Source organism: Giraffa tippelskirchi, chromosome 13, assembly GCF_054371585.1.
Source record: "Giraffa tippelskirchi isolate mGirTip1 chromosome 13, T2T-mGirTip1v1.2.pri, whole genome shotgun sequence".
Taxonomy (NCBI): domain Eukaryota; kingdom Metazoa; phylum Chordata; class Mammalia; order Artiodactyla; family Giraffidae; genus Giraffa; species Giraffa tippelskirchi.
This window is the reverse complement of record NC_137287.1, coordinates 73684586-73712215: the sequence shown is the minus strand read 5'-3', so window position 1 is coordinate 73712215 and position 27630 is coordinate 73684586. Positions and strand designations below refer to the sequence as shown.

The 27630-nt window shown below is 40.0% G+C and overlaps 1 protein-coding gene, 1 long non-coding RNA gene and 1 pseudogene across 5 annotated transcripts in view; 2 read left to right on the top strand and 1 right to left on the bottom strand.

Moving 5' to 3' along the window:
* The window catches only part of ITGA8 (integrin subunit alpha 8), a 191190-nt gene that overhangs the window by 70822 nt on the left and 92738 nt on the right, over positions 1-27630 (top strand). For 3 of the 4 annotated variants that reach the window (XM_081553589.1, XM_081553587.1, XM_081553588.1), the window contains 3 exons: positions 17216-17261; positions 20986-21093; positions 27490-27545. In XM_081553589.1, the coding sequence (XP_081409715.1) occupies positions 17216-17261; positions 20986-21093; positions 27490-27545 (210 nt within the window). The remainder of the gene's footprint in view (positions 1-17215; positions 17262-20985; positions 21094-27489; positions 27546-27630) is intronic. The other variant, XM_081553591.1, reaches the window with a different exon arrangement.
* Positions 9732-9829, top strand: LOC145533576 (U6 spliceosomal RNA; annotated as a pseudogene).
* LOC145531383 (uncharacterized) lies at positions 15904-20563 on the bottom strand. The gene is made up of 2 exons (XR_014072391.1): positions 18006-20563; positions 15904-17603 (listed from the first exon to the last, which is right to left on the bottom strand). It is a non-coding gene; the product is annotated as an uncharacterized LOC145531383 (long non-coding RNA).

The following is a 27630-nucleotide window of genomic DNA, read 5'->3' as shown; positions in this document are numbered from 1 at the left end:
GTGTATCAGCTATATGTATATATACATACATCTCATCCCTCTTGGACCTCCCTCCCAGCCACCCCTTATCCGGCCCCTCTAGGTCAGCACCGAGTGCTGAGCTGAGCTCCCTGTACTATACAGCAGATTCCCACGAGCTGTCTGAGCTCTCAGTCTTTTAGTGAGCCTATTCTTCTGAACTATGAGGTTCAAACATGCTTCTGAGTTGGGACAGGATGGCTAGAGTGGGCTGAGGCTGGGTATTTTTCCTTCCTCCAGGTTGTACTCTGATAGTAACCCAGTTATTTCTGGTTGACTAGCTTCTCCTGAGGGTAGACCTTGTTAGGGAGAACAGAGTGCTCTGGTATATTTTTGATGGTTTCTTCTCTCCTCCCCCTGCCAGAGGTAGGAGGAAGCTGTTTTCTGATGTTCACTGTGGCAATCCCGAAGGAAAAAACTCTCAAACATGACCCTGCCCCCACCCCCTAGTGACTGGATCTCTGGAGGGTTTAATTCTCAGTGTTGTCCACACTGAGGTGCCTGCACTTCACCAATGCAGTCTGGGTTTCTGTGCCCCTTGCTCTGGTTCCCATGGAGGCTGCTGCTCTGAGAAGTTCCTCTGCATTTGCCTGAGAGTCCCTCCAATGTGGGGGCAGCACTGCACCCTGTGACCTCACTGCTCTTATGGATCTAAGAAGAGTTGTTGATTTTTCAGTTTGTTCAGCATTTTACTTGCTCAGATGAAGCGGCGACTTCCAAGGTTTTTACATGCTAGACCAGAAACCAGAAGTCGGACAGTTTAAATCCCAACTAACTACTTTCCAAGCATGCAATTGTAGGAGCTGGCTTCTTTCTGAAACCCAAGGCACCATTAATAAGGCAGGATATCATGTATCCTTGATCTTTGTTCTAAGTGTTTAGTTAATAAAAACTCTGTGGCCAGCCATGGCTCCTTTTTTTTTAGAGGGGTGGGGTGAGTGGGAGTAAGTTCTTCTGTACTTAGAATCTCTCCTTATTTCTGACCTCCCAGTGTGTGTTCTTCATATAAGTCATTTTAGAATTTATGAATATACAATTTAAAAACTGTAGTTTAGTGTCATTCACTGAAGCATCCCTTCTGTCTTTGCACACCCTGGACATCTTCCCAGGAATTCACTTCCCACTTAGAAACCCAGTTCAAATGTCACTTCCTTGGAAACCCTCTCCTGACTCTTGTCCTTCCTCTAAAAACACTTCTCTCAGATTGAAATGACACATTTTTTTGTGGTCTTTTGATAAATGCCTCTTTTGCCCCTTGAGACTGGACACTTTATTAGTTGAGGGCAAGCACTGGATTTAATTTTTCTCATTATGGAAGCCTAGTGCCCCAAGCAGTGGCTGGCACTGAAGGCAGCTAGTAAATATTTGTTGAATGAATGAATAAGTGAATAAATGAATGAATAAACCTGTTTCCTCATAGCCACATACGTTGGCATATAAACTCTTCCCTTATCTCTTTACCTGGCAACTATCCAGTGAGCTATCTTATTCTTGTGTAAAATAAGAATAGACGTGGACAGAAAGACAGTTACCATATGATATCACTTACGTGTGGAATCTAAAATATGACACAAATGAAGCTTTCTATGAAACAGAAACAGACTCACAGAGATAGAGAACGGACTTGTGCTTGCCAAGGGGGAGAGGGATGGGGAAGGTATGGACTGGGAGTTCAGGATTAGCAGATGCAGACTATTATATACAGGATGGATAAACAACAAGGGGTTTAGTGTACAACAAATGGAACTACATTCAGTATCCTGTGATTAACCCATAATAAGAAAGAATATGAAAAAAGAATGTTTGTATCTGTATAACTAAATCTCTTCATTGGGCTTCCCAGGTGGCTCAATGATAAAGAATCCACCTGCCAATGCAGGAGACATGGGTTCAGTCCCTTAGTTGGGAAGATCCCCTGGAGAAGGAAATGGCAACCTACTCCAGTATTCTTGCCTGGGAAATCCCATGAACAGAGGAGCCTGGAGGGCTACAATCTATGGGGTTGCAAAGGAGTCTGACATGACTTAGCAACCAGACAACAGAAATTAATGCAACGTGATTAATCAGCTATACTTCAATAAAATAAGTTTTGAAAAATACACATGGAAGTCAAGACAGTGATGATCCTTTAAATAAACTTGGGCTCCTTCTCCTGGGATTGTGGGAGGCTCCACTCAAGATGGTGTACTTATTCTTGGCAAGCAGAACCCTTGACCTTAATTCTATAAGCACTGGCATTTAAATGCCAGATTTCTAGACCAAGAGAACCAGTATGCGGCTTGACAGAAATAGCACCAATAGCATATGGGACGCGGGGGCCCATATTCTCATTTCTTCACCCATCATTTTCAGCTCTGTAACCCTGCATGTAACACTTCTATCTCTGAACTTAGCTTCTCTAGCCATAAAAGGAGGGTCATCAGAGCAATGCCCTATGGCTCCAGATTGTTGTGAAGACAACTTGCAAACCATAAAGAATTCTAAACAGTCAATATATATTACTTCTTAACCTCACCCCCTAAAGGGAGGTGATAGGGACCCGAAAGAAGCTCTAATGCTGAGATTCAGATCCTCTAAGGCAATGACTCAGGTGACATTCCCAGAGCTTCCTTCCTATGAGAGGAGGGCTAGTGATTTCTAAGATAACTAACACAACAGCAAAATCCTCTTTAGTATTTCCAATCTGCAAGCCCTGTTTGTGTGACACTCTTCTTTCTGTATATGGCCATCATCTTTTATTTTTTGCTCACATTTTCCTGGGGTGACATTAGTAATAGCCACTTTCCTAAAAATTACCAACCCTAATAGAGATTCATGAGAACTTGAGTGTACAACAGAATGCTTGGGGTCTGGCTAGCATTCTGTCTAGATTGTGATTAGGTGAAGCTCATGTGAGGGGTGCTCAGCCCCTCTCATCTCCAGCTTTCTTTTCTTTCTATCCCTAACAGCTCCTCTAGATCAGCTGCAGAAGCTGACACTATTTCCTCTTCTCAAATGCGCAGTGGAGAAGGATCTAATGTCCTTGTTCCCATTCAAATATAAATGATGGGGGGCGGGAGTAGGTTGCACCCAGGGACTCTGATCCAGTGAGTGCTGGCCCGCATCTTTAACAAGCTTCCGAGGAGAGCTGACTGATAGACTATCAGTGCCTGAAGGGCAGGAAATGTGTCAGTTTGCTCACTGCTGAATCCTTGGCAGCTGGGACAGGACTTGGCTCATGCTGGGAGTTCAATCACAAGTTGCTAACTGAGGGTGCTCAGTATAGGGAACCACTGCATATATCTTTTCTTCCTCTCCTCCCTCTCTGGCAACTCTATAAATTTGTATCTTAGTGTATCAGTTTTCTTGGGCTGCCATAACAAAGTACCATACACTGGATGGCTCAAACAGCAAAAATGTATTTCCTTGCGTTTCTAGAGGCTACCAGTCCAAGTTTGAGATGTGGGCAGGACTGGTTTCTCCTGAGGCCTCTTTGGTTTGTAGACAGCGTTTTATTTTTGTGTCTGCATGTTGTCATCCCTCTGCGTGTGTCTGCATCCAAATTTCCTCTTCTTATAGGACAGCAGCCAGATGAAATGAGGGTCCACTCTAATGACCTCACTTTAACTTACCTCTTTAAAGACAATTTCTCTAAATAGAGTCACATTCTAAGGTACCAGAGATTAAGACTTCAACATCAAACTTTGGGAGAGGAGGCGGAGATGCAATTCATTTCATAACACTTAGCAGACATTGTAAGTCCCACGTGGTTTTTAATCATAGGATTTTCTCTGTCAGGATGGATGTGAGAGTAGTGTCTTAATGGGACAGTGAAACCAGCAGGACCTTCTGGGGCTCCTGGACATGAAAGCATTTCTGTGTCCCCCTGTTTCTCGTTTGTAGGGAATAGACTTCACCCTCAATGACCTATCCTGAGTTCCAAACAGTAGGTTCAAATAGTTGTTGATCAGGGAAGGGAGGGGATCCAGAGACAAGGAAGGAGCAGCCAAGAAACAATAGTGCAGCCTTGTGGCAAGGTCCTCATTCCACCTCAAGGGATATACACAGCAATATCTTTGAGGTCTTCAACAGAATTAAAACCCCCAACATTTAGAAAGTGTTAATTCATGAAGCATTCTTAATTTTGAGAAGGTCACAGTTTGATAATCTCTGGAACCAGAGAAGCTTCTCAGGAGACCACCTGAGGCCAGATTAAAGGAATGTAGGTCCTGCACACACCTGCATCCTTATCAGCAACCCCACCCTTGAACCACTGGGACACAGTTTTGAATGGCATGAGGCCCTGTGTCCCCCTTTGCCTGGCAGAGCAATAAAGTAATTCTTATCTACTTCACCCAAAACTCTGTCTCCAAGATTCAAATCAGCACCAGTGTTTGAACTCAGAGGCTGAGTTTTCAGCATCAATACCAGACTCTTTTGGAGACTGTGAAATCATTCCCAATAGGCAGCTGCTTATAAATGAGAATGGTCCTAAAGAAATAAACTTTTCTCCAAAACGGCTTTAGCGACTGACTGGACAGTACACATATTATAAGTGTGACCACAACAAGGATAAAGTGAAATGCCTTTGATCCAGTGACATGGACCACAACTAGCAAAGCATCAATCAGTGGTGGGGAAAGGGCAATGCTTACAGCCACAGGATGCTAATAACATGTAGAAAATGATTTTCGTAAGGCAGACTCATCATTTGATAGTTCACTTTTATTTTTGTGGGTTTTTTTTTAAAAGAAAATAAACCCTCAGTAAATTAGAATGTTGCAACCTAATACCACAGTCCAGCTCATAAATGTTTTCCTTCAGAGTTCATTTGGAAGCATTTCAGACAGATTGTTAGGATTATTACTTTCTGGGATAAAATACGCATTTTTTTTTCAAACATTTCTTCCTCTACTCGTAACCCTTCTCTCAGTAATATTTTGCATGTTGCAATAAAAAAACAAGAAAAAAAACTGTCTATTTTTAGATGAGCACATTTGCCAAACTCAAGGACACTTATCTAAATGCTTGCTTCCCACAGACATGGGCTGTTTTTCCAGTGCCAAACTCATAAGCCAATTTTTAACCCACTTAAGAGTCAACATGGCCATGTTTCTACCCATCATTTTACACATTAAGCCCATCATTTTACACATTATCTTTAATCCCATCATTTCTCTTAAAATCATCCTTGTATGAAAGTGAGCAGATCCTGGGTGGGTCCAGGTAGACATCTATACTTGACAACCCTCATTCATATTTAAAATGCTGTGGGAAGGGGCTTAACAGAGATGGAGCCAATACAGTGATGAGGAGCGTCTGGAGGAGATGCTGTGGGCAGTGAGCATCAGCAATGCCAAGACAGGAGCCAGAAGTCTATGGATGGTGAGCTCAGGAAGCTGAGTCTTAGAGGTGGGCCAGTGGGATGTCCAAGTCTGGTTGAACCAGGGAGAAAGCCAAACACCGTTCCATAAAGGAAACGAGATGAGACACAAACTGTGCAGAAGCCCAGCTGACTCAAGAGACAAAAGACAGTCCTGGATTGTATATCAGAGCAGAGAAAGTGGTCATGTGACCCCCAACAAATTCTACTGAGCTCTTGGCTCTCTTGTCTGGAGAACCCTGAAGACTTCACCAGACTTTTAGCAATCAAGAGCGACTTGTCCAAAATCGATAGGAAGCCAGTGGCAAAGTGAACTGGAATTTACAATTCCTAAATTTTTACCCTCTATTCAGAAATTTTCCACTTGAAATTGAACACTGCATTTAAAAGAGGACTTTAAAGACATTATAGAGATTCAGCAAGAGACAATTTATAAATCAAAATCAGCCTATAGGTACAAAAACCTGTACACAAATGTTTATAGTGACTTTTCAAAAATCAGAAACAATGCAAGTTTTCCTTAGCCAGGGATGGATAAACAAACCGTGAGTGAGTGAAATACAGCTCAGCAATAAAAAAAAATGAATTACTGACACATACAAGATCATGGATGAATCTCAAATGCACTAAGCTCAGTGAAAGAAGCCAATTCCAAAAGGCTACATACTATTGGTACAGCCACTATGGAAAACTATGGAGGTTCCTCAAAAAGCTAAAAATAGAGTTACCATATGATCCAGCAGTCCCACTCCTGGGCCTATACCCAGACAAAACTATAACTCAAAAAGATACATCCTCCCCTATGTTCATTGCAGCACTTTTTACAGCAGCCAAGACATGAAAGCAACCTAAATGTCCATCGACATATGAATGGGTAATGAAGATATGGTATTTGTGTGTGTGTGTATATCCACACACACTGGAATATTATTCAGCCATAAAGAGAATGAAATAATGCTATTTGCAGCAACACGGATGGACCTAGAGATTATGATACTTAGTGAAGTCAGAAAGACACTTACCACATGGTATCACTTATATGTAGAATCTAAAATATGACACAAATGGACTTATCTATAAAACAGAAACAGACTCACAGACATACAGACAGACTTCTAGTTGCCAGGGTCAGGGGGAAGGTGGGGGAGGGATGAATTGGGAGTTTTGGATTAACAGATGTAAACTATTGTGTAGATAATGAATAAACAACAAGGTCCTACTGTATAGCACAGAAACTATCTTCAATAACCTGTAATAAACCATAGTCAAAAAGAATATGAAAAAGTGTGTGTATGTATATATATATACATACATATATGAATCACTTTGCTGTACAGTAGAAATTAATACATTATAAGTTATACTTCCATAAAATAAATTTTAAAAAATTAAAATAAAAGGCCAAATAAGGTGAAAAAAAGGCAACCTGCTGTATACCTCCATCTATGTGACATTCTGGAAAACAGAATAGAGGATACAGGAGGCTAAGAAGGGAGTGGGGGCAGGCTTGACAGCAATGTGCAGGGGAACATTTGGGGATGATAGAGTTGTTCTATATCTTGGTTGTGATGGTAGTTCATGACCAGATGAATTTATCAAAGCTCTGAAAGTAGTATATTTATTTAAAAAAAATTTTTTTATGGAATATAGTTGATTTACAACGTTGTGTTAGTTTCGGGTGTCCAGCAAAATGAATCAGTTATACATATATATATATATGTATATACATATATATATCTGCCCTTTTTTAAGATTCTTTTCTCATGCCTCTCTCTTATAGGGGAGACCTGGGTTTGATCCTTGGGTCAGAAAGATTCCCTGAAGAAGGCAATGGCTACCCACTCCAGTAATCTTGCCTGGAGAATTCCATGGATAGAGGAGCCTGGTGGGCTACAGTCCATGGGTCGCAAAGAGTCGGACACACACACATAGGCCATTGCAGAGTATTGAGTAGAGTTCCCTGTGCTATAAGTAGTTTCTTAGTAATTATCTATATAAAGTGGTGTGTATATGTCAATCGCAATCTCCCAATTTATGCCCACTCCTCCCTTACCCCGGTAACAAAAAACAAATTTGCTTTCTACATCTTAACTCTTATTTCTGTTTTGTCGATGCATCATTTGTACCTTTTTTTTTTTTTAGGATTCCACATATTAGGATACTTTTTAAGGCTGACATTTACTGTATGTAAAAACACCTGAATTTTAAGATTTTTTTTAAGAGAGAAAAAGTAGCCCGTAGCTATGTTCCTGGGAAGCACTGGGATGAAAATAGGTAACAGCCAGACTGCCTCTTTAAAACTTGGCCTGGCCACTTACTTTATTTAGCTTTTCTGAACCTTATTTTCCCTGTTTTAAAATGAGGATAATTATGGTATCTACCTCACAGGATTGTTGTAACAAAGAAATGCATATAATTAAAATGTTTAGAAAGTTAGCTTTTATTTGATATATCTCTGTACAGTTGTTCAGTTTATCCTCAGGATAAATTCATAGAAGTGTAAATTCTGGGTCAAACATTTGCATTGTTATAGATAGTTTTAATCACTCAGTGGTGTCTGATTCTTTGTGACCCCTTGGACTGTAGCCCACCAGGCTCCAATGTCCGTGGGATTATCCAAGCAAGAATACAGGAGTGGGTAGCCATTCCCTTCTCCAGGGGATCTTCCTGACCCAGGGATTGAACCCAGGTCTCCTGCATTGCAGGCAGATTCTTTGCCATCTGAGCCACAACTGACCTAGCACCTTCTAAGAAAATTGTGCCAATTTATATTCCCTCCAACAGAGGATACATGAGTTTTTGATCCTCTTCTCTCTATTGTGCCTAATACTAAACTTTTCAAACCTCAGAAGTCAAAAATGATATCTCATTGTTTCTTCCATTTGTAATTAATTCTTTGATGACAAATGAGGTTGAACATCTTTTCCTGTATTTATTGGTCACAGCTCTTTATTTTTATGTGAGTTGCCTATTTATTACCTTTTATTGGACTATTTATAGTTTTATTGGCTTCCCTGGTGGCTCAGATGGTAAAGAATCTGCCTGCCATGCAGGAGACCCAGGTTCAATCCCTGGGTTGGGAAGATCCCCTAGAGAAGGGAATGGCAACCCACTCCAGTATTCTTGCCTGGAGAACTCCATGGACAGAGGAGCCTTGTAGGCTATAGTCTGTGGGGTTGCAAAGAGTAGGACACAACTGAGCTACTAACACATACACTCATAGTTTTATTATTAATGTGTATAAGTCTGTCATAAAGTAGGGTTATAATAATAATTAACATTTATATTTTCATAGGTGCCCAACATTCTTGAGAGCACTGACAAATATTCCCATCTGATCGGGGGCTGCATTGTAAACATCTACCACTATTTCTTTCACTTCTCTTTAGAACTTGAACTTTTTAAAGTTTCAATTTTAAAATTCCTTGGTGATTTCTACATTTGGGGGCATTGTGTTTAGGCATGGGGCTGCCCTTTGGAAGGGAACTTTTCATACAACGCTTAGTTTCTCGTTCCCATGTTTCTCATTCATTTGGAAGCTCTTTATGGCAGTTCTCACTGTCCAGAATTATTCTGAAATAATAAGCATCTTTTGACTCCACAATTTAAAAGGAGGTGTTTGGCGGCATTTTGAGCGAGAGATTTCAGAATGTGTATATTTCTTAGGAAGATGGGAGAGTCAGAAGTAGGAAGAAAGAAAGTAGCAGGGAAGGTGGCTCGCAGCTGATGATGCTCTGGGGACCGGGGAGTCGTCCCTCCATGAAACGCCTCTGGGAGATTTCCTCATCTAATCCTGTCTGTGCTCTTCCTGTTGTCTTCCCTGCCCATGTGTCCCCCATCTCAGAAGTTTCCTTTCTCTCTTTCTGCCCCCCGCCCACCTAGGCCCAGACCTCAAATCCACACTCAAAACAACACTGATGTTTTCCTAGTGAACGTCGTCTAACTCTAAAATTTCCTTCGGAGATTAATGAAATCAGACCCTATAGTCCCAGCACCACTTTAAAGACTTGGCTCTTTACTGCTTTCTTGTTTTAAAAACAACAATTTTGGAGAAATAAAATACAAAATAGAGGTGTAATATGTCTCCTGTGACCTCACATTTTTTAGGGTTATTTGTTCGTGCTAACTGATCCTGCATTTGTGCTAATGTCTCCTTTTTTATCCTTAAAAGTACTTGCTTCCATCAAAAACCAAAAGGAAAATAAACTATGTTTCTCTGGTAGTGTGAGGTGATAAAAAAGGGCTCTAGCATTTTTAGAACCGTTTTTGATTAAGGGGAAAGAACCAATTTTAGTTGCCAAGTGTTTCTTCAAGAGGGAATAAGAGGCTAAATGTCTTTGCATAAAAAAAGGCAAAGTTTTTTGTTTGTTTGTTTTCAGAATGTGCTTTTAAGAAGCATGGCCCCTGCGCAAGGATGACACGCAAATTCGTGAAGTGTTCCATATTTTAAAAAAAAAAAAAGAAGAAGTTTCAATAAGAAAGAAAAATAGATAAACACTAGATAAAGGTATAAGATCTGTTGTCTCAAAATGAGGGGAAAAACTCCGCTGAGTTATGACCCAGTTATTAATTGCATAATCAGTTACTCAATTATGCAAATACTAGCACCAAAATTTGTCGTCAGGTTATCACTGAAATTTCTTGGGATTAACATACACACACCACTATATATAAGGTAGGCAACCATCAAGGGCCTACTGTATAGCACAGGGAACTCTACTCAATATTTTGTGATAACGTAGATGAGAAAAAATTCTTAAAAAAGAATGAATAGGTATATGTATAATTGAATCACTGTTGTACATTTGAAACTAACACAACACTAAATCAACTATCACTTCATGGAAAATAGATGGGGAAACAGTGTCAGACTTTATTTTTGGGGGCTCCAAAATCACTGCTGATGGTGATTGCAGCCATGAAATTAAAAGACGCTTACTCCTTGGAAGGAAGGTTATGACCAACCTAGATAGCATGTTTAAAAGCAGAGACATTACTTTGCCAACAAAGGTCCGTCTAGTCAAGGCTATGGTTTTTCCAGTGGTCATGTATGGATGTGGGAGTTGGATTGTGAAGAAAGCTGAGCACCGAAGAATTGATGCTTTTGAACTGTGGTGTTGGAGAAGACTCTTGAGAGTCCCTTGGACTGCAAGAAGATCCAACCAGTCCATCCTAAAGGAGATCAGTCCTGGGTGTTCATTGGAAGGACTGATGTTGAAGCTGAAACGCCAATACTTTGGCCATCTGATGCAAAGAGTTGACTCATTGGAAAAGACCCTAATGCTGGGTAGGATTGGGGGCAGGAGGAGAAGGGGACGACAGAGGATGAGATGGTTGGATGGCATCACCAACTCGATGGACATGGGTTTGGGTAAACTCTGGGAGTTGGTGATGGACAGGGAGGCCTGGCGTGCTGCGATTCATGGGGTCGCAAAGAGTTGGACACGACTAAGCTACTGAACTGAACTGAAATCAACTATATGCCAATAAAATAAAATTTTTTTAAAAACAGTAAAAGTCCTGAAAGGAAGGAAGAAATTCCTAAGCATGACAGAATTATGCAAAAAAAAATTTTTAATTGGGTGTCTATATATATATGTATATATATGCACACATATATAAATGTGTGTATATACATATATAGATACATCTATATACACAAACATAAATATAGGTATGTATAAATATTTGGAACATATCTATAATAGTATATGTATATTTAGAAATCACATAATACTTATGAAAACAAATCACATATTTTGGAAAAACAGGTTAGTTAGAAACACAAATGAGCAGATCCGTTCTCCTCCCCTAGAGAAATCTGATAATTTTGAGACCCTGACCACAGATGCTTCTGGCCTTTTCCAGCAGGCACAATACCAAGGTGGTGTCTCAGAAGAGAAGCATACTTTAGTGGTAGATAACTGTTTTCTCAGCCTCTGAATAACTGTGGCCACATTCTCATGAAAAAAAATAATAATAAAATCATGGCCTGTTTTGCCAGTTACTTGAGTTTTCCAGAGAAGGAAATGCCCACTGTGAGGCCTAGGAATCAAAGTTCCCAAAGAAAAAGCGCTCCTACCCATGATGGTCAGGAGTGTGACTCTTAGCTTCTCCTCTATAGTGACAATCTGATCATGATACAAGCTCTGAAGCGTGTGTGCGTGCGTGTGTGTGTGCCTCCCAACACTTTCAAGTGTACATGCAAAAATTCAGCAGAATTATAGTTGACATTAGCCTGTCTTAATAATTGTTCCATTTCCTTCATCTCTCTCTTCTTTAGTATATTATCTCATGATTACTTTTCCTCCCATTTCATAGGAAGATAAAGTCCCTGCCCTGTTTTTGGCACTATGCCTGGTGCTGTGGATGCAAAGATTATTTATTTCTTCATTTCTGCTGCTAAGTCGCTTCAGTCGTGCCCAACTCTGTGCGACCCCATAGACGGCGGCCCACCAGGCTCCCCCGTCCCTGGGATTCTCCAGGCAAGAACACTGGAGTGGGTTGCCATTTCCTTCTCCAATGCACGAAAGTGAAAAGTGAAAGTGAAGTCGCTCAGTCGTGTCCGACTCTTAGCGACCCTATGGACTGCAGCCTACCAGGCTCCTCCGTCCATGGGATTTTCCAGGCAAGAGTACTGGAGTGGGGTGCCATTGCCTTCTCCGATTTCTTCATTTCAGCCCCTACCATTCCATAAAATCTTTGTGATATGCAAACCTGAAGGAAGTTTCCTGCCCTGAAAGAGCTTATAGTCTTTTTTTCTTGGTCATTTCCAAAGAGTCAATGCTTACAATTTGTCTGTTATTTATAAAGTGTCCAATCTCAAGATATAAACATTTCACCTTATTTGGAGACAAAAACAAAGCACATGATCCCTTGGAATCAGTTTTCATAATGGAACTTTCCTGTCTGGTGTTGTGTCAATAGAGGCAGATCTGACCGAGTGTCACCTGTACTACACTTGTCTAAATATTGGAGATCAGATTACATAGAAGAACAGAGTCCGTGTTTCTTCAAATCAGTAGCTCTTTTCCCTCTGACATAGCAAAAATGCACTGTTGTGCAGGGAGAGACAAATGTCAACAGAAAAAAATGTGAAAATCATTGAAAATGGTGACATTCTGATATGTTTTCAAAACTGGTAGACTTAGAAACTTTGCTTTCTGACTTCATAGATTTGAACCCTTGGAAAAGAGTATTTTATTCCATGAGTCGTAGATACTCAAGTTGTAGCCCTTGACTTACTGTCTTCCTTAATCTCACAGACAGAGCTCCCTTCTGTAGTCCCCAACCTTTGTGGCACCAGGGACTGGTTTCATGGAAGAAACTTTTTCCACAGACCAGGAGTGGGGGCAGGGATGATTTGGGGATGGTTCAGGGGCCTTATATTTATTGTATACTTTATTTCTATTATGATTACATCAGCTCCACCTCAGATCGTCAGGCACTAGGTCCTGGAGGTTGGGGACCCCTGCTAGATGACCTTCATTTGACTTGTTGAACATTGTTGTTGTTTAGTCACTCAATCTTGTCCGACCATGTGAAATCCCATGGACGATAGCCCACCAGGTTCCTCTATCCGTAGAATTCTCCAGGCTAGAATACTGGAGTGGGTTGCCATTTCCTTTTCCAATTAAGCATTAGCATGCACATGTTTTAAAATATGGATCTTTGGAGTCCAGTCCTGAGTCTATCGTCTGAATCTGATGCTGTGTCTATATAACAAGAAACTTAACTTTTTAGACTGAAGTATAGTCGATTTACAATATTGTGTTATTTTCAGCTATACAGCCAAGTGACTCAGTTATATGGATATACATACATATAAATATATGTTCTGATTATTTTCCTTCATGGTTTATTAAAAAATGTTTAATATGGTTCCCTGTGCTATACAGTATATTCTTGTTTACCTGTTTTATGTATAATGATATTTATCTGTTAATCCCACACTACTAATTTATTCCTCCCCCTTTCCTTTCCCCTTTGATAATAAGATGTCTCTTTCCTATGTCTGTAAGCCTATTTCTGTTTTGTATATAAATTCACTTGTATAATTTTTTAGATTCGACATATCAGTAAGATCACATAATATTCATCTTTCTCTGACTTCACTCAGTATAATCATCTCTAGGTCCATCCATATTGCTGCAAATGGCAATATTTCATTCTTTTTTAATGACCAAGTAATAGTCCTGTGTGTGTGTGTTGTGTGTGTATGTGTATCCATGTTCTTTACCCATTCATCTGTTGATGGACACTTACATTTCTTCCATGTAACCAGAGATATTTTGACTGATTTTAATCCTGAAGATATGAGTCCATTTTTAAAAAAAAACAAACATTTTTCACAAGAATTATTGTCTTTGGTTGGGTTCTTTAAGAGCTGCTACTGCTACTGCTGCTAAGTCGCTTCAGTCATGTCCGACTCTGTGCGACCCCACAGACGGCATCCCACCAGGCTCCGCCATCCCTGGGATTCTCCAGGCAAGAATACTGGAGTGGGTTGCCATTTCCTTCTCCAGTGCATGAAAGGGAAAAGTGAAAGTGAAGTCGCTCAGTCATGTCCAACTCTTAGCGACTCCATGGACTGTAGCCCACCAGGCTCCTCCATCCATGGGATTTTCCAGGCAAGAGTACTGGAGTAGGGTGCCATTGCCTTCTCCGTCTTTAAGAGCAGACACTAAATATTAGAAAACAAGTAGTTTATTTTAGAAATAACCCCCCGAAATCATTGCTAAGGGAGTAGGGAAGAGAGATGTGAAAAGGAAAGATTATTATCACGAGGCTGACTGGGTGGGCAACTAGGGCTTTGTCTCACTGGGGAAGTCTGGAGACAGGAAGTACATGCCTTAGAGTCACCCTAAGAAAGAAGCCTGGCTATCTCGTGGACCTAGCTATCCATCCAGTCCCCATCCATCATGGGCTGAGGGTGATGCCCTGGCCCAACCAAGAGAAGCCCCTAGAGGAGAATCATAATTGCTTGCAGTCTGACCAGTTCCTTTGTCTGGAAAGGTGAATGCCAAGGGCATGTGGCTACAAATCATTTTCTTGTACAAACTCCATTAAACTAATCTAATTCCTTGATTGGTTTTCCATATGGCATGGCCAAAGAAGTTTCCCTGTCTTTTTTTCTTTTCATTTTCACTTCAATTCTACTGGAATTAACCAATTATGGTTTCAGCTATTGTAAGTTTTCTTCTGTGGCTGTTAATTCTGCCAAGTCCAATTTTCCCATCTCTGCATCTAAATTTTACTTTGCAGATAAAGCCAATATCATTTTAATTTGTGTTTGGTTGCACCTCCTGAGAAAAAATAAGCATCATACATGAGATTAAGAAAAATGGAGAGTTCTGCCTATGTATTAGCCAATTAGTGAGATTGTTGTGAACATTAGTCCTCAAAGAGTCTAAGACTTCTCTTTTGCCCAGTCCTGCTGTAACCCAGCTTCACCTCTTATGTATGTGTGTGAAAGTGAAATTATCTCAGTTATGTCCAACTCTTTGCGACTCACCAGTGAATTTTCTACATGAGCCTCCTCCCTAAGCCTCAAATTCCTCTTCTGCCAAAACATAGATGTAGAGAACAAATGTATGGATACCAAGGAGAGAAAGTAGGGGGAAGGAGTGGATTGGAAGATTGGGATTAATATGTATATGCTCTATGAATAAAATAGAAAGCTAATAAGAACTTATTGTATAGCACATGGCATTCTACTCAATACTCGGTGCTGACTTAAGTGGGAAGGGAATCCAAAAAGAGGGGATATATGTATACATACAGCTGATTCACTTTGTTATACAGCAGAAACTGACACAACATGGTAAAGCAACTCTACTCCAACAAAATAAATAAAAACAAAAAGCAAATTCCTCTTCTGCAAAATTGTGCTAACAATAAAGACTTCTTAACTTGTTAGGAATCAGTTAAAGTAAATTCGTTAAAAGGATTCCTGGCCTAGAATAAGTGTTCAATATGTGTTGTTAATTATTAGCATTGTTGTTGTTATTTAATATTATGATAGTTTCCCTGCTTATCCATGGGGGCATACATTCCAGGATTCTCAGTGGATGCCTGAAACCGCGGAGAGTACTGAACCCTCTAGATACTATGTTTTTTCCCTATACATAAAGATGAATTTATTAATTAGGTACAGAGATTCACAACAATAAGAATAAAGTAGAACAATTATAACTATATACTATAATAAAAGTTATATGAATCTGGTCTCTCTCGCATGCAAAACATCTTATGGTACAAATTCAATGTCTTTTCAATCTTAGCTAGTTACTTCTTACCTACTGTGGTTTTAACTTTTGCAGCTTGTGGTGTGACCACAAAGCTAGCATGAGTTTTTTTTTCCTTCTTCACAGTTTCACATATACAAGATTTGTTCTTACTGTAGATCTTAGCAACTTTAGCATAGGCTTTTGTTTCTTACTAAGTGGAGAATGTTCACCTTTTCACTTAAAGGAATCACTTAGGGCTTCTCGTTAGCACATTTTAATTGCTAGTATCACTCCTTTTTAATTTTTTTTTTTTTTTTTTGGTCATGCCCTGCAGCATGCAGGATCTTAGTTCCCCAGACTGGGGATCAAACCCACACCCCCTGCACTGGAAGCATGGAGTATTAACCACTGGAACACCAAGAAGTCCCTACATCACTCCTCTCGCACTTTAGAGCCATTATTAAGTAAAGTAAGTGTCACTTAAAGGAGCACTGAGACACCAAGTTGGCTACTAAGCGACTACAGATAGGACACGCTGGACCAAGAGGTCATTCACATCTCAGGCAGGATGATGTGAGATTTCATCACGCTGCTCAGAACAGCGTGCAATTTAAAAGTTTTATGATGAGTTGTTTATTTCTGGAATTTTCCACTTAATATTTTCAGACTGTGGTTGACCACAGGTAACTGAAACCAAAGAAGCAAAACCATTAATAAGGAGAGACTGCTATAATGCTATGTCAGTTATTTCATATACTACCAGTCACTCTGCCAAAACCATACTTGCCACCCATGTATTTGTAAGAGCAAATGACTGAGGCAAGATGGCAGCCAAAATGCTCCACTTCATTGGTAAAACACTTGCCTTACAGGGTCGTTGCTGATAGGGGGATGATAAAACAGTATGTGTGATGAGCCTGGTACATAGTAGGCACTTAGCATATGCTTCCCTCCCCCTTTTTTTCTATTTATTTATTTAGCCGCAGCATGTGGGATCTAGTTTCCAGACCAGAGATTGAACCCAGGCCACCTGCATTGGGAGTGCAGAGTCTTTGCCACTGGACCACCAGAGAAGTCCTTTTTCCTTTCTAAATTAGTTTTTCATTAGAGTATAGTTGCTTTACATTCTTATGTTAGTTTCTACTGTATAGCAAAATGAATCAGATATACATATATCCCTTCCCTTTTGGACTTCCTTCCCATTCAGGTCACCACTATGATCTTATTTACAAAGTAGAAGTAGAGACACAGGCGCTTCTTCCCTTATGATTTAAGGTGTGTGCCTTGGGTCTGGAGGATATGGTGTTATGACGAGTATCTGAAGCATTTCTAGAAGGCTGGCCTTCCTGAGTCCAGTAGGGTTTGAGATCTATTGATTTATGTGTCATATTGAGTTACTATATCATATGTATGTCATATGTCATATGAAGTTCCTATATCCCTTCCAGAATGACTTAAGAAAGCCGTGATTTGCTGTTCTTATTTGTATGACTCTCATTCTGCAATCGGCATGTCAGGTTGCTCTCTGTGCTATTTATAATTAATTGTGAGTTTTGATCAATTCTATAAAATTTGTGCTTGTGTTTTGTGTTTTTTTCTTTTTTAGATTTAATTGTGGGTGCATTTGGAACAGGAAAAGTAGCAGTTTACAGGTATGTGGTTGATGGTCTGCAAATGTTCTTTTTTTTATTATAACATATTAACTTCAGGTGTATGACATTCAATATTTGTATATATTGCAAAATGATTACCATGATAAGTCTCATTGATTACATCCATCACCACATAGTTACAACTTTTTTTGGCCTGTGATAAGAACTTGTAAGATCTACCCTCTTAGAAACTTTTCAATATACTGTATATATAACAGTAACACAGTATTATTAACTAAAGCACCATGCTATATGACCTATCTTATAAATAATAAATCCCCATGACCTACTTATAACTAGACGCTTGTACTTTGGACCACTTTCACCCATTTCCATCACCCCCTCTCACTACCATTTCTGGCAACCACCGATCTGTTCCCTGTATGTTCATCTTGTGGTTTTGATTTTTGTTTTTAGATTGTACATGTAAGTGTGATCATATGATATTTGTCTTTTTCTGAATTTTTCACTTAGCATAATGCTCTCAAGGTCCTTCTGTGTTGTCACAAATGGCAAGATTTCCCTTTTTGTGGCTAAATAGTATTCTGTTGAATATGTATTTCACATTTTCTTTATTTCTTCATTGATGGACATGTTCTTCTAGTTGTTTCAAATGCATTTCCTCTTTGTTTTTAGTTTTACCTTAAAGAGTGTATCCCAATTATTTATTTTGGAGAACATTTAGATGCTCTTTTTAAAGTTTGAAGGAATATTTTCCCCTCGGTATTTTTCCCTTTCTTTCACCCTTTCTGTTTTTGTTCTCATTATCGCATGACCAAACTTCCAGGCTTTACTAGCATAATGTTAAATAAGATATGAATCTTAGTGGAACTTACAAAATGACACACTTTTTAGGTGGCCCTCCATTTAAATACTTCTCTTTGCTTTGGAAATGCATTAAAATGTGCTTATAGACTCTGTAATCAAGTGTAAACACTAAATTAGGGAATAGAAATACCAAGAATCTGTAGTCTCCAAAAGCAAGCATTGAACAATTCAAACATGACAGATCTGGATTTTAAAATACCTGGCCATTGCACCTCTAATCCAATTTGACTGTTGTTCTTATAAAAAGAATGCACTGTGAAGAGACAGAGATGCATACAAGAAGACCATGTGAAGATTGGCATTAGGCTGTCACAGGTGAAGAACTGTCAGAAGCTAGGAGAGACCCCTGAATGAATCCTCCCTTAGAGCTTTCAGATAAAACATGCTTCTCCTGATTCCTTGGTGTCAATAAATTTGTGTTGCTTAAAAAAAGAAAAAAGAAAAACCTGGCCATTCCAGACACTCACCCATTTGTATTCTTGGGCAAGTTTCTATAACTTTCTGAGCCTCAGATTTTTTTTTATGTGTCAAATGGGCATAATATTTACATTATAAAGTTATTTTGTTAAAAGGAGTGAGACTCTGCATGTAAAGTACACAGAATAATAAGTAACCAGTAGGCAGTGATTGAAAATTTAGATTCTGTTTTCTTGTTTAAAAAAGTGTTACAGGAATGTAAGACACCAGGTTAGGATATGGAAAGGCAGAGAGCTGACCCAGGTGTTCTGGGCACATACTCCAAACTTAGGTCAACTCCCCGAGGGATTCTAAAGTTGGTTTCCTCAAGGAGGTAAGATTATCTTCATCAGTACTAAGACATCCTCAGAGGGCTGATGTATACCAGCCACTTTCCATTTCAGGGAGTAGAGAATCAGGTAACTGAAATGCTCAAAGTACAGGAAGGATTGGGCTGTGTTTGTGGCCATGAAGAAGCAGCACTTGGAGCTGATGGAGTGCAATTGACTTGTGGTCCAGCCACTATGCTCTGAATCTACCTTTGCAACAAGGCCCTGTTTCCCATAAACGTTACTGGATGCAATAGGGATACAAACATAGGCCCACCTGGAGCTCCACAAACAGGCAGTGTTGGCTCAAGACCCTCCTCCCCGAGCGCCCCAGCTGGAGCTTCTTTCCCAGATTGCCTTTTCTTTCTTCGTTCATTCCCAGGGATCAGACCTACATCACACTCGGACTCCTAGCCTCCTCCCTCCCCTTTTTCCTTCATAGGTATTTACCCTAATAAATGTCTGTGTGTCTAATCCTGTCTTACCTGCTTTTCCAAGGACTGGAGCTCACACAATATTGAAAATAAAAATCACCTAACTGCATACAGATAAATAGTGTAAAGGAGTTTAGGAAAATTCCCACTAGGCGCCATTATGGTAATCATGAAATCCTTTAAAGCAGTGCCCTAAACAACACGTTGCCCCAAACAACACGTTGCCCCATGGCCCAGCCCTCCCACCTGTCAGAGGAAAACTTAAGCAGCATGGCATCATCTCACACTGTCATCTGCAGATCTGGCTCCCAGCTCTCCTGTCTTGGCACCAAGCTTTAAAAATTTGCCCCGTTCCCTTTCCCAGTGACTTACTTTCTTGTCTGGTTTATCCTCACCTGGGTGGTTGGAATTGAGTTTACTCTGTATTAGTCCCTCTCCTCCAGCTTGGCTGCACAACAGAATCACCTGGAGGGTGTGTTTGACATTCCAGTGCCTGGCCTTGACCCCCGGGGGTTCTGATTCAATCGGTCTGTGGTGGGCCTGGGCCTGGTTTCTGTTTTAAAGCTGTTGGCTGCTTCTGTTGTGCAGTCAGGATTGAGAACCATTGCTCTGTGTGAAGCACAGAATGAGTTCACCCATCCTCATGGGTTTAGATCAATCTGCAAAGCTTGGCTAGAAAATTACCAATCAACATTTAAAAATCCCCACTGTCTATCTATTTTACATATGGTAGTTGTATGTTTGCATATTACTCTCTCCATTTGTCCCACCTTCTCCTTCCCCGCTGTGTCCACAAGTGTATTCTCTATGTCTGCGTCTTCATTGCTACCCTGCAAATAAGTTCATCAGTACCATCTTCCTAGAGTCCATATACATGTGTTTATATATGATACTTGTTTTTATCTGACTTACTTCACTCTGTATAATAGGCTGTAGGCAATTTGCTGTATGAGTCTGGGAGCTCAAACTGGTGCTCTGTGACAGCCTAGAGGTGTGGGATGGGGTGGGAGGTGGGAAGGAGGCTCAAGAGGGAGGGGACACGTATATACCTATGGCTTGATTCATGTTGATGTATGGCAGAAACCAACACGATATTTTAGAGCCATTATCCTTCAATTAAAAGTAAGTAAAATTTTTTAAAAAGTAAAAAAATAACAAAGCAAAAAACATTTAAAAGTCCCTATCCAGGGACTTCCCTGGTGGTCCAGTGGCTAAGACTCCACGCTACCAATGCAGGGAACCCAGGTTCAATCCCTGGTCAGGGAACTAGATCCCACATGCCACAACTAAGACCTGGCACCTCCAAATAAATAAAATAAAATAAAATTCGAGTACTTACAGATGTGATGCAAGTGACTGTAGGATGGTGTATTTCTTCATATTCAGATGTGAATGTGGATAGACTAGCAGATCCCAGGGAAGTGTTTCGTAGCCACGTCACCAAAATACTGTGAGCACTGCATAGACACAGCAGGTCCGTGAACACGGCTTTGCTCCATGGTCTCACAGCTCCATAATATTCATGAGCAACCAGAGGTGTCTGAAGGTAGCTGGTTGAGTCCAGAGCCCACCTGTTCGTGCAATGAGGGGAACTCTTGGCAGCGGGGCTGGGAATGTTGGCAGTGGCTTCTGCCTGCTGCTCGCGGGACTGGTTAAAGCCCGTGCATCTTCCTGCAGAGCAAAGCCAGTTGTGACGGTGGGGGCCCAACTTCTCCTGCAGCCAGTGATCATCAATCTGGAAAACAAAACCTGCCTGATTCCAGAATCAGTGGCACCTGTGGCCTGGTGAGTTTCTACAGTGCTTCTTGCTCTCTTGTATGAACTCAGATCACCTGGGAATATCGTGAAGCTGCACTTTGAGGGCCATCAATCTGGGGCGGGACCTGAGACTACGTTTCTGAAGATGCTCCAAGGTGGTGCTGATGCTGTGGGTCTGGGCACCACATCCGAGTAGCCAGGAGTTAGTCTATTAAAAAATAGTAACTGACACAACGCTGATCTTTCGCTGTCAACTTGTGTGAAGGGTATGTCTCCATCTACAGGCGCCACATGAGATGAGAAACAAAACTAACCTGAGAAAATTCCCAGCCAAGTGAATCTTGGGGTTCTTTTAGAATCTTGGCATCCTAAAATCAACATTAAACAAACTGAAAATATAATTTGAAAAAATATTGATGCTTGTATTTGCATATATGCCTATAGACACTTTCCAGACATATGTATTGTCTTTTTTTTAAATAGTCACACTTGGGTCAGATTACTCACTTTCTGTGCTGAAGACAGATGTAAGTTTTATAACCTCACATGTACAAAGAGATGAAAGGTAAATGTTATAGAGATTTCTGTGTCCTCACCTATATTTTGGGGGCCATGATCTCATCATCAGAAACAGCAGTAAAATTATGGTTCCTTAGCCTGTATTATAGGAGAACACAGCTTAGACATCTTCTGAGAATTTTCCTTCTGAATCTGGCCAGTCACCTGAAAGGACTAAGAAGTAGAACTTGAGTGTAACACAGCTCAAGGAACTGCCACTTTGCTTCTCAGTATGTAGGTCCTCCAGGGTCAGAAGTCTGTCCTATTGGGTAATGCTTTAGGGTAATATTCTCTGATATAGACACAAGCTTGGCCCAGTATCTCAGCCTATGCAATTGCCCAGCTTGACCCCAGAACCACAACTTTTGGGCCCGACTATATAGGATCCTTCTTTCTCCAGATTTTAAAAGAATGTATAGAACTCATTCCTGGCAACTTATCACACCCACAATCTGGGCATGTTATAACCAATTTAACGGAGGCTATAACATACCCCTCTGCTTTGAAGGCAGACACCCACAGGGGTATCCCATCGGTAACATCTCCATACAATTCAACCATACCATCACCCCGACTCATCCTCTGACATTAGAACAAAATTGGAACACAGCCAAAACCACTGTCCAAACCGAGATCAAGAAATACAAAAAAAAAAACTACTCCCCCTCCCAAGGATCATGACTTTTTGGTCTCTAAAATACAGGTACCACATAAGACCCTCTTTACTATAGATTCCAATAGTTGCTCACCCCCTACCATCTACACAGGGTAGGACACAGTAAACATCTCCAATCGCTCCACACTTCTCACACGATCACTAGTCTGGGGCAGCAAACCCACTTTTTAAAGTTCTGTGCAACATCCAGGGCTTCCCAGGTGGCGCTAGTGGTAAAGAATCCACTTGCAATGGATCTCAATCCCTGGGTGGTGGCAGTTTAGTCACAAAGTCATGTCCGACTCTTATGACCCCATGGACTGTAGCCCACCAGGCTCCTCTGTCCGTGGGATTCTCTAGGCAAGAATATTCGAGTGGGTTGCCATTTCCTTCTCCAGGGGATCTTCCCAACCCAGAAATCCAACCTGGGTCTCCTGCATTGTAGACAGATTCTTTACTGATTGAACTACAAGGGAAGCCCCAATCTCTGGGTTGGAGAGTTCAATCCTTGGGTTGGGAAGATCCCCTTTAGGAGGAAATGGCAAGTCACTCCAGTATTCTTGCCTGAAGAATCCCATAGAAAGAGGAGCCTGGTGGTTTACAGTGTACAGGGTCACAAAGAGTCAGACATGACTGAGCACACACACACACTGAAAAAATCAACAAATATTTGGAGTGTTTGCAATTTCCCCCCATTTTCTAGAAGATATGGCATAACTCAGATGATACGGTCAGTTCCTGAGAAAGTCAAAATGCAAAACAGATCAGTCTAGACCCTCAGAACAGGGGTCCCCAACCTCCAGACTGTGGACCAGTACTTCCTGTCAAACCAGCATCAGCATTAGATTAGAAATAAAGTTCACGGTAAATGTAAAGCACTTGAATCATCCTGAAACCATCTCCCCCAACCCCTGGTCTGTGGCAAAATTGTCTTCCACGAAATCAGTCCCTTGTGCCAAAAAGCTTGGGCACCGCTGTTATAGAATGTATTCCCAGCCAGTATCAGCATGTTGCTCATGGCCTCTGGACAGGGGTTCATACTGAAATCAGAGCCTTTAAGAGTGGAGGATAACGGGTGTGGAGGACCCTGAAGAATTCCTTGAAGAACGTCCTTTGCTGGGACCTCTCAATTTGGGGAGGACTGTCTTCCCCTTAACCAGCTTCTGAAAGTAACTGGGAAATGTCCTGGGCACATTTTAAAAGGATATGAACCCATAAAATATTATAATGAAAGCCTGATTTGAGAAAATATGTGAAAAAGCCAGCATCTCTCCGAACCCTAGATGAAATGAACATGAAAGGAAGAATGAGTGCTGCTTGAGCATGTTGTCCCCACGTCCTCTGTCTGCACGTTCATGACTGAATGGACTTCTAGACTGAGTTCTTTAAAGCGTATGTGTAGGACACACTCTGGTGTAAAATCTTCCTAGGAACTAGATTATCTTTTCTAAGGATTTTTTGGTTTTTGAATTTTTTTTTTTTTAACTTTTGGTGTTTTCAACAGATCATAGGATCTGTTTGGTTTTGTGGAAAGAATATTACTTTTTAACAAGAATGTTTTTTTCATGAACTCTTGTTGCATTAAATCAGATTACTTAGATAAAATACAGTTTGTTATGTGGGCAAATAACATTTATTTGATTGTTGCATCTATTTTCTGAAAGATATTTCATCTTCACATGAAAAAATTTTGAATGGGTGACTCAGAGTGTTAGAAGATGGGAAATTAACAGCGGGTTCAGTCTCAAATGCTTTTCTTGAATACTTTTTAAGATTTATTATAGGAATTTAGCTCAGTATTTCCAAAACGATTGAAAGGTATTTGTTGATTTTCTTTTCTGTAATTTTTTATGTATTTTATATAATTTTATATTGTACATATGAAAGCTATTAAGTCAACCTCTAACTGGGAAATAGTTCTCCATTTCCCTCAATGTGAATTTCTGTGCCTTTCAAACAGCTATGTAGTTTTATAAAGTTTCTGCTACTTGCATTTCTAAACTAGAAAACAAAATAAAGCCAGCCTATAAATATTCATATAATTGTTATTGAATGAGAAAAATTAAAATTAATAAAAAATATTTTACAAATGTAGAGGTTCATAAACTGTCCCCTTTTCAAATTGGAAAAAAACTTTTCAGATATACCTAAGTTTATGTAAAATCTATTATTAGCTATTATGGAAAGAGTATTGAATTAGCTCGATTGAAAACTGAAGTGCTTTGTATTTTTAAGTCCCGTTTCACATTTATTCCATTCTTCCTCCTCCATATGTGGCTATGAACACCATTACGTCACAGAATCATTATTCCAACCATTATTGCATCAGGTTAGGACTAGTGTTAGAGGATTTGTGATATACTGTCCTGCTTTCTGACACACCAGAAGTATAGCCCAACAGCTTAAAATCTTAATTCTAACTTAATAATAATTCACAGCTTTCCCTGACAACTCAAGTGTTTATTGTAATTAGATGAAGACCTGTAAGTGTACTTAATAATCTGTTTCATAAAACATAGGGTGGGGACTTCCTGGAAGTCCAGTGGTTAAGACTATACACATTTCCATTGCAGGGGATGCAAGTTCAATCCCTGGTCGGGGAACTAAGATCCCACATGGTGCGTGGCCAAAAAACAATATACAAATGATGGATATGTGTGTGTTTATATAGAAGAGAAATATTTTTTCTAAATTCAGAATGAATACTTCAGTGAGGTTTTCTTTTTCGATCAGAACAGAGGGCTGTGAAAGTTATAACTTGGCAATTCTTTTTTTTTTTGCTTAAAAACATCTGTAAATAAAATGCTTAGGTTGGACTGCTGTTATCAATAATTCAGTATGAAAAAGTTAAAATCGTCCACTTAATGATATAAAAGTAACAGAAAGGGGGAGCTAAGAATTTAGAGTAACACTGATGGAGCTTCCCAAGTGGCACTAGTGTAATGTAGGAGACACAGAGACGCACGTTCAATCCCTGGATTGGGAAGATTCCCTGGAGAAGGAAATGGCAACCCACTCCAGTATTCTTGCCTGGGAAATCCCGTGGACAGAGGAACCTGGTAGGTTCTGGTCCATGGAGTCGCAAAAGAGTCAGATGTGACTAAGTACACACACACACACACACACACACACACACACACACACACACTTAGTAAATCAAAAGTAACCTTTCAGCTGATAACATCATTTTTCTATCAAATTCTTCTCCCAAGGAGGAGATAATGTTCACAGTCATAACTTTATTTTGCAAAAATTTTGCTGTTTCTGAATTGTGTTAAACAAAATACTGTATATAAAATTATTTCAATCTACATATAGATCATTTTATTACAAATAGGAATTTATCTTATACAAGCTAATGAGTTTTGTCTGTTTGGTGTAAGGATGAACAGAAAAAAAAAGTCAGTGGACAATTTTAAGATGTAACCAAGTACTTCCAAAAAAAAGTCGGACAGAGAAAAAAATTCCAGCTTTGAAAGCCAGACCTGCTACAAAATTTAAAGATGCGATTCACTATTCGTCTTTCTTGAGTAATTCCAACTGAAGTAGAAGTGGGCTGGAATTTGTGAGTTCTCTGGGGAAGTGGTACAAACACTTGAAATAGCAGAGACGTCTCGGGAAACGTTTGGCTTAATGGTATGTGGCAAATTATTTACCCTGAAGGGAGACATTGACTGAGGTCACGGGAGCTCGATGAATCCCAGATGTGACACATCTTCATTATATTTGACACAGGAAGCTGACACATAATTAAAGCACGACGAGGGATTATTTACTCCTTTTGGATTCTGTAGAAATGTTCAAATCATACTATAGTATTTACTAGTAAAAAATGTTAAGGCTGTCATTAAATCATACTTAAGTATTTTCTTGTATTTTCACTTCCTTAGAAATGTGAAAAAGCCCCCTCGTGAATGCTGGCTCTTAGAGCTTGACATTTTTCCATAGAGAGTTTAGCACAAGCAACAGGCAGGCAGAGACCACTGGCCAGTCCTCATTCCCTCCATGGCCAGATCCAAGTGCAGGCCATCCTACAAGCCACAGCAGGCCCCTCCCTGGACTCTGTTTAAGACACGTTCAAGGAAAAACTATAAAGATCTCTCTTGCATATCTATCTTCTCTTTCTTTTGGCCATGCCAGGCAGCATGCAGGATCTTAGTTCCCTGACCAGGGATCGAACCAAAGCCCCCCGCACTGGGAGCACAGAGACTTAACTACTGGATCCCCAGGGAAGTCCCCTCCATCCTCTCTTTATTGTCCTTACACACAGTATCATTGTGCTTACCGAGCCTGAGATAGCTATTCTCCCCTCCCCATTTTTTCTTTTTCCCTTCCTCTTCTGGTATCTCTGTCTCAAATTATATCCCAACCCTGGCAAGTAACTGCCAAGTCCCCATCTGCTTCCAAGGAAAGTGGATTCTGGTTCATTGTACTGTGATGCTCCATGCCTCTCAGAATTAAGTCCAAATTCTTTTTTTTTTTAATTGAAGTGTAGTGGATGTATAATGTTATATAAATTGTAGGTATACAGTATAGTGATTCACAATTTTTAAAGGTTATACTCCATTTATAGCTATTATAAAACAGTGGCTATGTTTCCCATGTTGTACAATATGTCCTTGTAGCTTATTTTTTACCTACAAGTTTGCACCTCTTAATCCAAACTCTTTAATGTGATTTTCAAAGTCCTGTTCCCTACTGATTGACCCAGCCTCACTTTCTTCAGCTTCCTGATCCTGCTCTAATGCACCAAATATGCCAGGTTCCTTCAGATTCCTCAAATTGGGGTCACCTCCAGGCTCTATCACTAGCTGCCCCCTTACTATTCTGCCCAATTCTTTACTTCCTGGCACGTGGAAGATATTTATATGTATTTCTTGAATAAAGACAGCAAGTAATTGATTAATGAATCCACTGATTAAATTAGTTGACCTCTAGTAATATTTCCAAGTATTACCTTCCTATGTAATAATGACACCTTTCTTAATTGTATTAAGACTTGTGGGATATGTATATTTGTGTATATATATATATATATCAATAAATAAATAATAAATATGTGCATATTTATTTGTTTAATTGTGTGTGTACTAAGAGAAGTATAGAGGAAAAATAACATATTTGTTTATCTGGGGTGAGGAAAAGAAAGATTGATGCTTCATACTGAAAAGTTTATTAACCAAAAAACTATTAACTATTATTTTCTCTAGCTTTTCTTTAAAAGTGTGTGCATCTGTGACAGGCCAGAACATTGCAAACACAATAGGTGAGCACGTTTTCATTTTCTACTCCTATACCATATTAAGAAAATTCACTAGTAAATGGACTTCCCTGGTGGCTCAGTGGGTAAA